Source organism: Hemiscyllium ocellatum, chromosome 42 (assembly GCF_020745735.1).
Source record: "Hemiscyllium ocellatum isolate sHemOce1 chromosome 42, sHemOce1.pat.X.cur, whole genome shotgun sequence".
NCBI lineage: Eukaryota > Metazoa > Chordata > Chondrichthyes > Orectolobiformes > Hemiscylliidae > Hemiscyllium > Hemiscyllium ocellatum.
In genome coordinates, this window is record NC_083442.1 from 33,033,570 (window position 1) to 33,048,228 (window position 14,659).

General features: G+C 43.6%; 1 protein-coding gene across 1 annotated transcript in view; it reads right to left on the bottom strand.

Annotated features, from left to right (window-relative positions):
- The window catches only part of LOC132834723 (stereocilin-like), a 51,288-nt gene extending 40,182 nt beyond the window's left edge, over positions 1 to 11,106 (bottom strand). Inside the window, exons 1-5 of the mRNA XM_060853686.1 lie at positions 11,046 to 11,106; positions 9,548 to 10,636; positions 8,575 to 8,599; positions 5,129 to 6,983; positions 1,565 to 1,627 (exon numbers count right to left, since the gene is read on the bottom strand). Coding sequence (XP_060709669.1) covers positions 1,565 to 1,627; positions 5,129 to 6,983; positions 8,575 to 8,599; positions 9,548 to 10,636; positions 11,046 to 11,106 — 3,093 coding nt within the window. The remainder of the gene's footprint in view (positions 1 to 1,564; positions 1,628 to 5,128; positions 6,984 to 8,574; positions 8,600 to 9,547; positions 10,637 to 11,045) is intronic.
- Positions 11,107 to 14,659: the final 3,553 nt, after the last annotated feature.

The following is a 14,659-nucleotide window of genomic DNA, read 5'->3' on the forward strand; positions in this document are numbered from 1 at the left end:
TTTGGACTGTGGGAGGAAACCGGAGCACCCGGAGGAAACCCACGCAGACACGGGGAGAACGTGCAAACTCCACACTGAGGCGGGAATTGAACCCGGGTCTCTGGCGCTGTGAGGCAGCAGTGCTAACCACTGTGCCACCGTGCCACCCACAATATTCTGTACTTAATTGAGCGTTTGAACACCAAGGAGATCTCATTTAGGTATGTACAAACAAACATTCGAAGTTAGGAGTAGACCATTCAGCCCCTTGAGAATGCTCTGTCATTTGATATTATTGAGTCTGATCTGATTGTAGCATGAACTCCACTTTAATGTCTGATATTGTAGCCCTGACTCTCTGGTTAGTCAAGAAGATATCCGCCCAGGAGCTCTTCCATGGCCCAGTCTCCACTGCTTTTCTGCAGAACTGCGGTCCCCAGACACTCACCCCTCAGAGAAAACAATGCTTCCCTTCAACTGTACTCCTGTTTCTGAAACAAAACCTGAAATTGCTGGTGAAACTCAGAATTGCAGAATCATCTGTTAAAGAGTTCTTTAACAAAACAGTACTATTGGAGATCTGAAAATGTTGGACAAACTCGGCAGGTCTGGCAGCATCTGCAGAGAGGGAAACACAGCTCACGTTTCTAGTCAGATATAATTCTTTGTTGAATGAAGAAGGGTCACTGGATTAGAAACATTAACTATTTCTCTCTCCAAAGATGCTGCTAGACCTGTTGAGTCTCTCCAGCATTTTCAGGTTCCCAACAGAATGATTTCATTGAAGAACTGATTAACAGTTGATTCTGCAATTCTAATTTCTGCTGCAAACATTCTCACCTCCAGGTCAGACTTTAATTTAATAAAGTTCACTCAAAATAATTAATCTCACACTCAAGCTGAACTGAGGGAGTGCCGCACTGTTGGAGGGTCAGTGCTGAGGGAGTGCTGCACTGTCAGAGGGTCAGTGCTGAGGGAATACTGCACTGTCAGAGGGTCAGTGCTGAGGTAGTGCTGCACTGTCGGAGGGTCAGTGCTGAGGGAGTGCTGCACTGTCAGAGAGTCAGTGCTGAGGGGATGCTGCACTGTCGGAGGTCCAGTGCTGAGGGGGTGCCGCACTGTCAGAGGGTCAGTGTTGAGAGAGGGCCAGTGCTGAGGGAGTGCTGCACTGTCAGAGGTTCAGTGCTGAGAGGGTGCTGCACTGTCAGAGGGTCAACGTTGAGAGAGGGCCACATTGTTGGAGGGGCAAATACTGAGGGAGCACCGTACTGTTGCAGGTTGGTCTTTCAGGTGAAATGTTAAACTAAGGCCCCATCAGATGAATATAAAAGATCTCATGACACTAGGTTGAAGAGCAGCAGCAGTGTCCTCCCCAGTCCTGGCCAATAATTATTTCTGAATCCACAACAGAAAAACAGATGAGTGGAGGGAGCTATTTGGTGACTGGGTGTGGCTCCTCCCTGCTAGCTAAGTCCTCATTACAACAACATCAACACTTCTGACGTCAATTTCCTGGAAAAGGCTTTGAAATATCCCGAGGTTGTGAAAAGGGATTGTCAAAATGCAAGTTCTTTGTTTCTCTTACCTGAAAAAGATCTCTCAGGGCTGGTGAATCCTCCTCATTCTGTAACATGGTCCAGAGAACTGGCTGCAGGTGGAGGTAAATCAGAACAAGATTGTGTCAGTATTTACCTTTAATCAGTCATTGCAACTTCTCCCCCTCGATTTTGTTCTTTCAGAGGATTCTGATGCATCTCATGGTACTGTTTACGTCCAGGTCATCTTCTGGAACTCCATTCTCCAGCCGTGAGACTAGATGGTAAACCTTAGCAGACTATTTGGCTGCAGGAGCCTCACTGCTATCACCACACATATCCAACAGGGTCTACTGCAAAGGTCAGATGTGACAAGACTGATTGCACCCCTGCCCTCCCCCACCACAACCCTAACCTCATCTCCCCCACCCCGCCTTGATGGAATTGCACAGTCAGACAAGTGTTGCAGGCTGACCTACATCCCCCAAACCCTAGTGGGATTCAATTCCTTAAGAAGGAGCAGGAGTTAGTCACTGTGTATGGGGTATTAAAGCAGTGTACACAGGCTTTTAAAGCACTCTCACAGTCACACAATTACATGGAACTATTTCAAAGGAGGCCAATATTTAACTTTTGACCAACATCATCAAAATAACTTCTCTGCTCTTTGTCATATTTCTGTTTGCAGGAACACGCTGTGTCCGAATTGCTTCACATGTTTCCTGTGACAATGACTACACTTCAACAAGTGGATTGTAAAAGTGCTATATAAATGTTAATCCCTCTTCCTTTTTGTGTGCGTTTATAACTCACTCAGGTAACACAGCAGCAACATCAGTAAATGGGTCACAACTCAGAAAATTATCAATTTCAATTCCATAATCCGTTGAACTATTCTAAATTCGAACACTTTATTGTATGAGATTTATCGCACTCTTCTGCAGGTATTGTAAGTTCCATGTTTGACAGAGCTGGTCCAATTAGTGAGATGATACAAGTTGTTAAGATATATCTATTATTCATTTATGTACATGTAATTATTCAGTGCATAGACTGAGGCTATTATAGGTCACTGAAATCTCACAAATTGCTTCAAGCTTTACCAGTTTGCACTAAATCCTTCACTTTTGTTTTGAAAACGTGTGGGAATGATTATTGTTACTGTTGGCATCACCACAAGCTGAATACAGAAGTAGAGGAGTGATAGATAGTCTTTGATTCTGTATTGAACCCATTCCTGAGTCTGTCCGCAAGTCAGTTTGTGTTCAAGTCAGAACACAATGCAGGACAACGTAAAGCAGCCGTTCCAAAGTACAGGAAATGTGTGTATGTCAGATCTTTAAAATTATTGTCCCCATATCAGATAGTGCTCATAAGAATGAGTGTTGGTAAGTTGGGGAGCCCGTGCATATCCCAATATGCTGCTACCACAGATCATAAGGTTGCGAGCCTGAATTTCACAGAATCTAACGGTGCGGCAGATTTTTCAGCCCATTGTGGCTGCATCAGTGTTTTGTTAGTTAGATCCAATTGGTTCTGTTTCCTCTGCTCTTGTCTGTGTGTCATACCTGCCAGGCTTAGTATCTATAGGAACAGGGGGAGGATGGCAGCTCTTGTGGCACGGTGGTAGTTCCCTTACTTCTGGACTAGAGACCCAAGTTCAAGTCCCACCTGCTCCACAGGTGTATAATAACATCTCCGAACAGTTGATTAGAAAATATTTAGGAACAGGAGTAGGCCACTCTGCCCGTCGAGTCTGCCCTGCTGTCCAATACAATCACGGCTGATTGAACACTTTAATGCCTGTTACCCATCCATCCCCAAAATCATATATGTCATTGGTAATCAGAAATGTATCAATCTCTACCTTAAACATAAAGACTGAGCTTCCACAGCCCTGGGGTCAAGAATTCTAAAGGTTCATAACCCTCCAGGAAAAACAAGAATTCTCCTCATCTCAGACTTTATCCAAATCCTTTCGAAAGTTACGGTTGAATTTGCTTCTATGACCTTTGCAGATGGTGGATTCCAGATCACAATAATTCAGTGCCTTAAAAATTCCTCATCCTATCCCCTTGTAATCTTTTTGTCAATTATGTCAAATCTGTGTCCTTTGGTTATGAACCCTCTCGCTAGAGAAAATATTATTTCAGATAACAGCAGGTAAAAAGGGGGAATTGAGGGCACAATCAGGTCAAACCCGTACAGTCTCCTCCTGCTTCCAGTTTGTATGCTCTTGTAATATTAAACAGCTCCTTAACCTTTTCTGCTGTGAACAATCCCAGCTTCCCAGGTCTGCTGAAGGACAGACATCATTAGTACAATCTGGGAAATCTCCTCTGCATTGTCCTTTTGAGAGCCTGGTGCTCAGGATTGACTCAACATTCCTACTACACGCATCCCAACCATCTCTCAGAATGTACCTATCAGCCAATAAGGCCTTAAATTAAAAACATTGACCCTGTCAAGCCTCCACCCTCAGAATCCTGTATATTTCAGTAGATTCTCCCTTATTTCTTCTATACTCAAATGAATAAAGGCCTAAGCTGAACAGCTATTTCCAAAACATCAGCTCTTTCACCACAAGAATCAGCATAGTTAATCTCTTTTGAACAGCCTTCAGTGTCCACACATTCTTTCTTAAATATAGGGGACCAGAACTGTACCTAATCATGTGTGGTCCCAACACCCTGCACTGTTGTAATAAGAATTCCTTATTTTTAAACTCCAAGCTCCTAGCATTAAAGGCCAAAATGCCATTTTTAATTTCTTGCTATTTTCCATGTTTCATGCACAGGGACTGCCATGCTGCGCAATTTTTGAGTCTCTCTCCCATTTAAACAAAAGCTTATCTTTTGATTCGTTCTGCTAAAGTGCGTGACCTCACACTTTACTACATGGAACTCATCCACCAAGTCTTTGAGCACACCTTTAATCCTAGCCCTATCTACAACCCTGCTTGTCCAATGCACCCGTCCCTCGGGAACAGCTGTCTCTCACCTGTACAGGCCTCAATAAGCCATGAATTGAAACCCATTTCTCCCACACCAATATCTGAGCAGTAAGTGAATTTTGACAAGTTGAATTTTGTTTGCGACTGCTGCTATTTGTGAGAATAACTGTTTTGCAATTTTTTAAAAATAAATTTCATAAATAATGTATTTGCGACAGAAGAATGTTATCAGTGATTAGCTTACTTACAGTGTGGAAACAGGCCCTTCGGCCCAACAAGTCCACACCGACCCGCCGAAACGCAACCCTCCCATACCCCTACATTTACCCCTTACCTAACACTACGGGCAATTTAGCATGGCCAATTCACCTGACCTGCACATCTTTGGACTGTTGGAGGAAACCGAAGCACCCGGAGGAAACCCACGCAGACACGGGGAGAACGTGCAAACTCCACACAGTCAGTCACCTGAGGCGGGAATTGAACCCAGGTCTCTGGCGCTGTGAGGCAGCAGTGCTAACCACTGTGCCACCGTGCCGCCCATGAAGGACTTCAGTGCTGTGGAGAGATTAGAGGAGCTGGGATGATTCTCCTTAGAACAAGGAAGTGTAAGGGAAAGCCCCTTTGAGGTAGTGCTCACATTGTTCTCCCTATTACTTACACTGAAGCAGTTGAGAAGGTCATTTTTAAGGGCTCTGTCAGTCTCTTCCTTTAAGTAGCTGTCAACAGTCTGTAAAATACTGATGGAAGCATTGGGATTGAAGGCTTCCCAGAAAGAATCATTGTCCATTAAGCTGGAGAGAAGAATGGCCTCACTCAAAACCTCTTGTACTTCCTTCTCACTATGATTGAGGCTGGATAAGTCCAGGATGTAGTTGAAGACTTGGAGAATATAGTTGGCGTTGGAAATCCAGCTGAAGGCCTGGTCATCACATTGGTTGAGACGATCGAGGAGGTCAGTCAGGAAAGCAGTTGGATTTTGACACAGTTGAGTTGTGTTGAGGTTCAAGGCTATTGGAAGTTTGTCGAGCCAGTGGCCTACAAAACACTCCTCATCTTGTGGTTCTTTGGAGGCCACACAGTAATTTATGACCCAAGGGTGCAGCTGTGACATTATGTCATAAAGAGTGGCATTCTGGCAAATTATTTGCTTTAAACCTTCGCTGTCCTGGGCTTTACAACTTGCTAGAAGGCTGCCATTGATCAACATCTTGTATGACCATGTCTTGTAATCACATTTTAATGGAAGGCTTTCAACGGCTAAAGAACTCAGTGCTCTCCTCAATTCATCAAGAAGATTGCAAAAACGATTCAACCAGGGCACGTTCCATTCAACGTTCAAAGATGTCCCGTTGGCACAGATATCGTGGATGAGAGTTGTGCCTCTCATTAAGGTGCACTCCTGAAAATCGCTGATGGTAGCATTTGGAACCTCAAACCCTCGGTAACACTTGCTGGTTGAAAGCTGCAGGCCCTCTAAGCTCCTGATGGTGTGCGCACAGACGAGGCTGCTCCAGGCACCAGCTCCTGACAGATCCTTCAGGAACGTCCTGTTGAAGCAGAGCTCCCTGATATACTCAACACCCAGGTGAAGGATGCACTCCTGAATCAAAGCCTTTTCTATACTGGAATTCTGAAAGATATAGTGACATTCGCTATTGACATTGTTTATTTCTTCAGAGTTAGTAGTTAACCATGAACAGACTGGGATAATCCAGGGCTCAACCACACTGACATTCTTCAAAAATCTCATCTGGGAGCAAAGGTAGTTGACAAAATCAGTCCCATTCTGATCACCCATGATTAAAGAGATGGCTTCCATTTTCAGTCCATTTCGCTGTCTGCAAAGATTCATGATCAGCCTCTTGTCACCAACCACACTGGTCAGGAAAGTTTCATTCAAACAAAGTCGGTGGATATAATCTGCACCTTTGGCCAGCAGACAGGCCTGGATCTCCTCTGAGCTTACACTCACTCTGGTTGACAATCTGCCACAATTCCTGGCATAGGTGCCATGTTTCCTTGACCCGCTCTGCAGCCTGGCACAGAGCTGGTTGAAGTCTTGCCGGCTCAACAGGGAGACGTTGCTGCAGACGGTGGAGTTGAACTCCGAGGTGTAAAACTGGCGGCAGACCTGAACCCAGTAAAGATCTTCCTGAACTGCGGAGAAGTACCAGGCAGCATCTGAGCAGGCAGCCCGGAGGTCGGGTGGGGCCTGGCTTACGGCTGTGGTCTGGTTGAAGAGGTTGCAGTAGAGATAGATGGTGAAGTTGGAGATCCCTGGGAGTCTGGGCATGGAGTCGTTACAGGCAGCCTCCAAAGTTCCGGTGTAAGGAAAGTCATGGTCACCTTTAACAGTTTCCCCAGATCGTTTGGACACCGTATGGGAATTTCTTCGCATGTCTCGGACTTTGTCACTCAGGCGGCTACAGGCTAGAAAAGGTGTCTCGGTCAAAAATCCTTGAGAGCTGAATCCCAGTATGGGAATATTCCAGGAGATGTTATTTCTGATCCCCCTGTATTTGAAACAAAACAGAAACAAGCTAGGAGCTAGGTCCTAACACTCCAAGAGGAAGTACACTGGGGCATTTTTACAATGGGTTCATCTATGGGTCAGCATCTGGTCACCCTGTTACAGGAAGAATGTTATGAAGCTAGAGGGGGTTCAGAAGAGATTTACTAGGATGTTGCCAATTTGAAAGGTTTGAGTTAGCTTGGACTTTTTTCACTGGAGCGTAAGAGGTCGAGAGGTGGCCTTATCAAAGTTTATTAAATAGTGAGGGGTATGGATAGGGTTAATGGTAGTTGTCTTTTCCCTCGGATGGGGGAATTTCTGGACTATGGGACTAATTTTTAAGCTAAGAGGAGAAATATTTTAAAAAGACATGAGGGACAAACGTTTTACACAGAGGGTGGTTCCCATGTGAAATTAACTGAGGAAGTGGTGGATGTGGGCACAACTATGTTTAAAAGATACAGGAGAGGTTTGGAGGCGTATGAGCCAGGAGCAGGCAGATGAGGTTAGTTTAGTTTGGGATTATGTTTGGTATGGACTGGTTGGGTTTGCTTCTACACGGTATGACTCTATGAAAGAATGGAAGGTGAGAATGGTGTGGCCACAATGAAAATAGAGGAATACAAGAGTCAAAATGAACATTCTCCTGGTCATTAATATTCACGAGCAAATGTTCATGGAAGAAGGACAACAAATCTTCCAGGACATTGGCAAACATAGTTATTTAGCTACTCCAAACTTAAAATACCAACCAAAAAAATCTACAAAATCTCAACACACAAGCAATCACAAATTGGCATTGGATGCACACTCATGATCTGCTCTTGGAGTTTACTTATTTCTGAGCCACTGGTTGAGGCTGTGAGTCAACACACGCTGAAATCATTTCCTAGCCAGGTGAAACCTGGTGTTTTCTCCAGTCAGCCTGTGAAAGGCTGATGTCTGACTGAACTGCTACCATCTTTATCTCTTTATTCTTTTGTGGGTTGTGGGTGTCACTGACATTTGTTGTTCATCCCTAATTGCAGTTGAACTTGAGTAGTTATTTCAGAGGGCAATTAAAGAGTCAACTACATTGCTGTGGATCTGGAGACCCATGTAGGCCAGACCACATACAGACAGCAGATTTCCTTCCCTGAAGGACATTACTGGAGGTAATGCAACAACTTTCATTTAATGAAACATCCCAAGGCTTTTTTTCCCCAAGAAATGTGGGGGTCACTGTGGGGAAGGTGTGTGGAGCTGCTAAGGAAGGCAGGTTTCAAGGAGGTGCTTGAAGGCATGAGTGGCTACAGATAGAATCGGAGACTGCAAGGGCTAATGAATGTAACAGGGTTCGTGACTGATAGTGGAGCAGAGATATATGGACTGTGGCCAAAGAACCCATCAGGTCTGGAATAAAAAGAATGAGATCCTTGTGGTTTGTCATTTTATGTTTCAAACCTCTCACTGCAGTGAATCCCAAGTTTCTATCTTCAGATTCAGAGTTGCTGTGGAATATTTAGGTATGTTACAGGGAGCTGGAGGACTTTCAGGTCAGGTTTGTGTGGTTGTTTTAAAATAACTAAACAGAGTGTAAGAAGAAACCTTACCATAAAAGAAGCTGTCTTAGATCTCCTGTAAAGGAAGCAAGAAATTTGAAGCTTTAGTTGCAGAGCTTGTCGCGATCATGAAATATTCAAATGTACAATGGCTACGATTTTTTGAAACCTCACATTTGGATATAGGGAGAACATTAGGAGCAAAGGAGACAACAAGGACTCCCATGAATTATACTGGGAATGAGAAATTACAGTTACAAAGCGCAGATCAAAAAGTTGGGGTCAGAAAGGTGAGATTGAGTTGAAGTTACTCACGATCAAAGAAGCCAAACAATAATAAACTATTCCTACTATTGAGTGAACCAGCGGCAAGGAGACATAAATTTAGGAAAATTAGAGCCTGCCTTTAATCCAGACCAATTCTCACAACACAGTATGAGGGAGTTAGGCAATGCCAGAGGTGCTATCTTTCAAATGGGCATAACACTGAGGTCCTGACTCAGTGGATATAGAACACTCAATGACGTTACTACAAAAAGCAAGAGAGCTTTCCCCAGTGCTTGGGCCTAAATTTATCACTCAAGCAGCGCCAAAAAAACAGATTATTTTTCCCACATTTATGGGATCTTACTGTGTGGAAACTGGCTGACATGCTTCCTCTATTACAACAGTGTGGGTATTTACACTTTAAAACAGAAAGTGGAGAAACTCAGTACATTTGGCAGCATCTGTGGAGAGAGAAAAAAGGTTGATGTTTTAGGGCCCTTCATCAAAACTACTTTTCTGAATCACAGGTTGAAATGGTCATGAGAGATGCTTGACAGATACAGGTCCTTCTTTCATCAGTGAAGGGATGAGGAAAGTTAGAGAAATGTTTTCTGAATGTTAGGACACAGAATATTTTTTCACAAGAGGCAAGGAATGAGTTGTTGAGAAATGGAACTGGAGACAGAATAACAGAATATGCTCAGAGCAGACTATGTGCATTCCATGACAACACCAGTTCTGCTGACATGTCACTCACCGACAGAACATTTTCCATCATGGTCTGCTCGAGGCATTCCAATAACAGACGTGACTTCCTGTGCCAGAGAACCTGTCATCCGTGACACTTGCCTTTTAAAGTTCTTGTAAACGGATGTCCCAACATTTTGTAAAATGTTCTTTTTGAGTTCTTCCAGGCCATCCCACAGGACGTCCTCACTCCACATCGATTGTGATTGATTGGCTGAAAGTAGCCCCTCTGACCCACTCCTCCTGCCACTGGGCTTGGAAAGAATCTGAAGGAGACTGTGCATGCTGTTGACACTCTGTGCTGAGTTTAAGCTTTGTGGGCCAGGAGTCTTACTGCTCCCGGTCTCTGGAAACCTGTTCCATGGTTGGAATCTTTCAATCCTCTGTGGTGGACCATGAGACTGGAGGTTGACTACTGGCTTCCAGTTGGTCAGGTCAAGTAAATTGCCTAGACTTTTGAGCCACTCCATTTCAACCGCACAGTCACCCTGTCCCATTAGTGAACACATTAGCTCCTGAATGCCAGCACTGGCTTGTTCATAAGTTCCATTTAATAATGTTTGGAAAACTGTCTCAATCAGACCAATGAGGCTCTCCCAGTTCTGCCTTTGGAAAAGCCAACTGAAAAGGTGATGCTCTGTGATAAAATCCAAGATAATTTGCAGGAACTCGATGAGACTGTCCAGGTCCCTGCTGGCCCTCAATGACACGAAGAGGTCTTTCAGTTCCAGCAAGGCCCTGGGTGGAGGGTCAACCTCCAGCTCGCCAGGGTCAAGACCATTCAACATGACGCTTTCATCTGCTGGATCTTGGAGATCGTTGTTTTGCAAGTATAACGAGATGTTATACAGAAATGCAGAGAGTCTCTTTCTATCTAGCGTACGTTTGGTAAGGAAAGCAGGCAGATTACTTTGACGTAAAGTGCTCAAGGTTCTGAAACTTCCAGTCAGTTTGGAGATGACAGCATGGATCCTTTGGGAACTTTTGATACCAGCTCTCCCATGGACAGCGATCGATTCCATTCTCCCTTCCGTATTTCCTCCTCTTAATAAACGTGAGAGATCCTTCAACACTTCCACGTACAAGTTCATCTTGTTACCTGCAAGTTTAACGTTCAACATTCAGCAGCGAACACTTAGTGAAAAACAAAGTGAACATTGTCATCCCACTTTCAACTTCCAACTGGTCATCCTTAACTTGACAAAGTAGCCCATTCTTCAAAGGATAATACAATACTCAACATGATTATAATTGTCCCACTCCAGTTTTACCACCTTCTGTTTCCTGAATGATGACCCCATTAGGGACCACTAACAATTAAACAGAGATACAATTGAGCTGCGCCACAAAATTTCACTTATTTAAAAACAAAGTACACACTTGTGTACAACATGAGAACATATACAAACATATAAGAACACATGTACATTGTTATTTCAAATCCCAACAGCCTGTATATCATTGTACTTTGCTGGATCAGGTTAAGTCATTGAGTCACAAACTCTTACCTGTACTGGGTGGGCTCACCAGCAACATAAAGGCGACTACAAGGGACAATATAGCTGCCATTGTTCCTCCTATCCCCCTTCCAGGGGGATACCGCCCTCAATCCACAGGTTTCACATCATCCCAGCTCCGATCTTGATCTTTCAGCTGTGTCCTTCTGTTCGGCAGCTGCATAGAGAGAGTATACCCACTTAATGATCTAGGGTTGTCATTCTAGATGCATGCACACTCAGGTGCAGGACAACACGTTAAATAAAGCACTTCAAGCCAAAACAACCAGGACTGATGATTTTATTTGGGATGAATTGCCTAAGAAACAGGGGCTCTGTTGAGTGAGCCTCTTGCTAAATTCTGGCATTGTTCCGACGGATTGGAACGAACGGGCTTCTGGAGGTGCCAACATTCAAAATGGGAAATGAGCCTGAACAGGGTTTCAGTCGCAGATGGGACATTGTCAGAAGAGACTTCGGCATAAATCGGCTGGCAGTGAGTCAGTAACCTGTGTTCCATCTCTCCTGTCAAGTTGCAGATGAATAAACATTTGGAGAGGTTTGAAAAAAAGCTGCCAACTCAGCTTTGCTGATTCACCCAATCACGCCACAGCCTCACTTGAACCCACTTGAATGGAGAAGGGGATATTGGAGATTCTTAACTTGGCATTTGGGAAGGAAGATCATTGACTGCAGCAATGCGGATGAATTGTTGAGGAATGTGTTTCATCAGCAGGCATAGATAGCCCACTTGATATTATAGGAATGACACCCTCTGATACACACACAGCAAGCCTAAACAAGACCTGGTAATGCTCACAGACTGAAATTGGAACTAGCACCTCAAAACTCAATAAGTTATGACAAAGGTTCACTACGCTGAAACAATGATCAATATTTCCAACATTTTACCTCAAAGATGAGTCTGACTTCATATCACAACAGCCAGGTTACTCACGCTGGAAAGCCTGAAGTGTTATACAGCACGAAAAACAGACAACACATGTTGATTAACATGGATATGACAAAACATTAGCAATAACATAACTAGGTGATCTGTACTTACAGTCTCTTTTCTTACATTCATCAAAATAAGACTGTCTTTTAATATTCAAGGCTGCATGTCTTACATCATCCCTGAAAGCTTCAGTAAAAACCCATGGTTTCCCCTATGATCGAAGGGTTGTCTCTGTCTCTCATATTGAGGGGAGCCCACAACTCCTTTTGCATTAGGTTGCTTCAGCTCAGGTTAAATTTCACACATCCACTCTCTAGAGACACAATTACTGTCGGCAACATTTAAATTGAATTGCTCTTTTCTCTCTGTTCAAATTTATTCTTACTTCTTTCCTTGGAGGTGCTGTCTCCACACTAAGGTGTCCTCTGGCATATTGTTTTCAACTCGATCATCAAACATGGACTGGCCGAGGTGTATCACTAAGCTTTTCAATCAAGTGGTGCATTATAGTCAAGTGTCACTTGCCTTGCTCGGTGTGCAAATTCACCAGGAAGTCACTGTATAGTGAGCAGGAGCGATTCTCTCTTCCAACTACTGTTAATCCAAGGACATTGAGGAGCGATTTGCACAGAGTGAGAGAGGAGATTATTGATCGACTTTTCATCCGAAAAAGAGTAAAACCCAAACTCAGAGACATGTCATTCATGACAGTGATTGTGGTTAATCAGTGCAGCCAATCCCATTGTTGGGAGTTAAAAATACAATTTTAAATTCAGACCTCACATCAAATCATTCCCTTGAGATTTTCAGTCTGTGAACATTGCACCAAAAGGCCCCTCAAGCTTCATCATTTTACAATCCCAGACTTCTAGGTACAAGGTACAATGCAGTGAATTATCCCTTTATCAATAATGCAAAAGGAACTAGTCAACGTACAAGGCTACCTGGCTCCAGTAACAACAGATGAGGAATCTAAAACCCAACTTATTCATTACCCAATTCAATGAATGTAACTAAGTTACGATGGCAACTCGTCTTGCTGACTTCAAAACAGATAATGGCACATTGACATTCCTGTCTGCCAAAAAAAACTTTTGGGTAGATAAATGGAGAAAGAAAACCTTTTGTTATTAACCAAAAGAATTTTATATTATCAAAAACTTCCTGCTCCTTTAAAAGAGTTTAGGATGTTAGCATCCTTGTTTTAAACTTGGGGGTGTCGCTGATACGGCCATCATTTGCTGCCCTGGAGGGGGTGGTGATGATGAATTACTTTCTTGACTTGTTGTAGCCCCAGTGATGCAGGTGTACCCATGGTACTATTAAAGGAGACAGCTCCAAGATGTTGCTTCAGTGACAATGGAGTGTCTGGTATCTATGCAAGTCAGGACAGTGTAAATAACTGGGGGGGGTATTGCATACAATTTTGGTCCCCTTACATAAGGTGCGGGGGGGAAGAAGAGAGTGGGCTTCACCATCACCTGCCCAAACCAAAGTTGAAGTTGCTGCTATTCAGGCACCAATTTTCACCACTAGGCAATTTTTCCCCACCGTTATTGGACTCACCAACAGAGTTGCATCTCTCACTACTGGCTCCTCGTTGATGTCACCATGATGTCCTTCCAGCACTGCTTTGTTGCTACCAGCGCCAGAAATACCACATAACAGTCACTGATCCTCAGGTTTAATTTAAACACAAGATGCTAAAGGCGATTGACAAAGTAGATGTAGAGGTGGCTTTCTCATGTGGGAGATAGTAGGAGTCATAGTTTTAAGATAAGGGGTAGCACATTTAAAGCAGAAATTAATTTTCTCAAAAGGTCATGAATCTGTGGAATTCTCTCGCACAGTGTGGTGGATGCTGGGACATTGAGTAAATTTAAGAGACAGATTTTTAAATTAGTAACCAAGTCCAAGATGACAGCAGAGTAAGGCTGCTGTGCCAGAGTTCATCACTTCAACTGATTTTCTTCTGTCCTTTTAGGGTTTTTTTTTCTGTTTCTCTACTGGAGGGAGCTTAGTCATTGAGCCAGCAACAGCAGCAGCTGGTGACAGAGAGCAGGACTCTGGCAGCCAGTGGCATAATGGAAGTGGTTGGGGAGGCCACAACCAGGGCTGAACTCTGGCAGCTGTGGTGAAGCAGATGGTGAGACAGTAGCAGGGAGCCGAGTGTGGAGTCCACAGCTTAAAGATGAATTTAATACTTTACATCAAACTTTTAACGTATGTATTTTTCTAATTTTTACCAAAGATTTTGTAGCTGGGTAGCTAAGTTGGTGCTGCGAATGACATTGCAAACTTTTCACTATAACCCTGTATTTGAGTGTGTGACAATAATTTGAATTCTAGCAATGTGTTGAAGGGTTAAGAGTACGTAGGAAAGAGAAGACCAACCATTGTCGTATCAAATGGCAGAGCAGGCTTGAGGAGTTAAATTGCCAACTCCTGCACCTAGTTCATACATTGTTACTCAGTTTAGCAACATAACAGTTGCATTGTTGCCAACACCAAGAATATTTGGCTGATTGCTTTGGGGCAGGGTTTAAATAAACATGCATTCATAAGACATGAAGGAAGACATCATTGGATAGGTTTTGCCTCTCTACCTCAGTCAGATACATTACAGCTTTCTATGCTGCTGCCAACAAGATTGAATTCCCATCTCTGA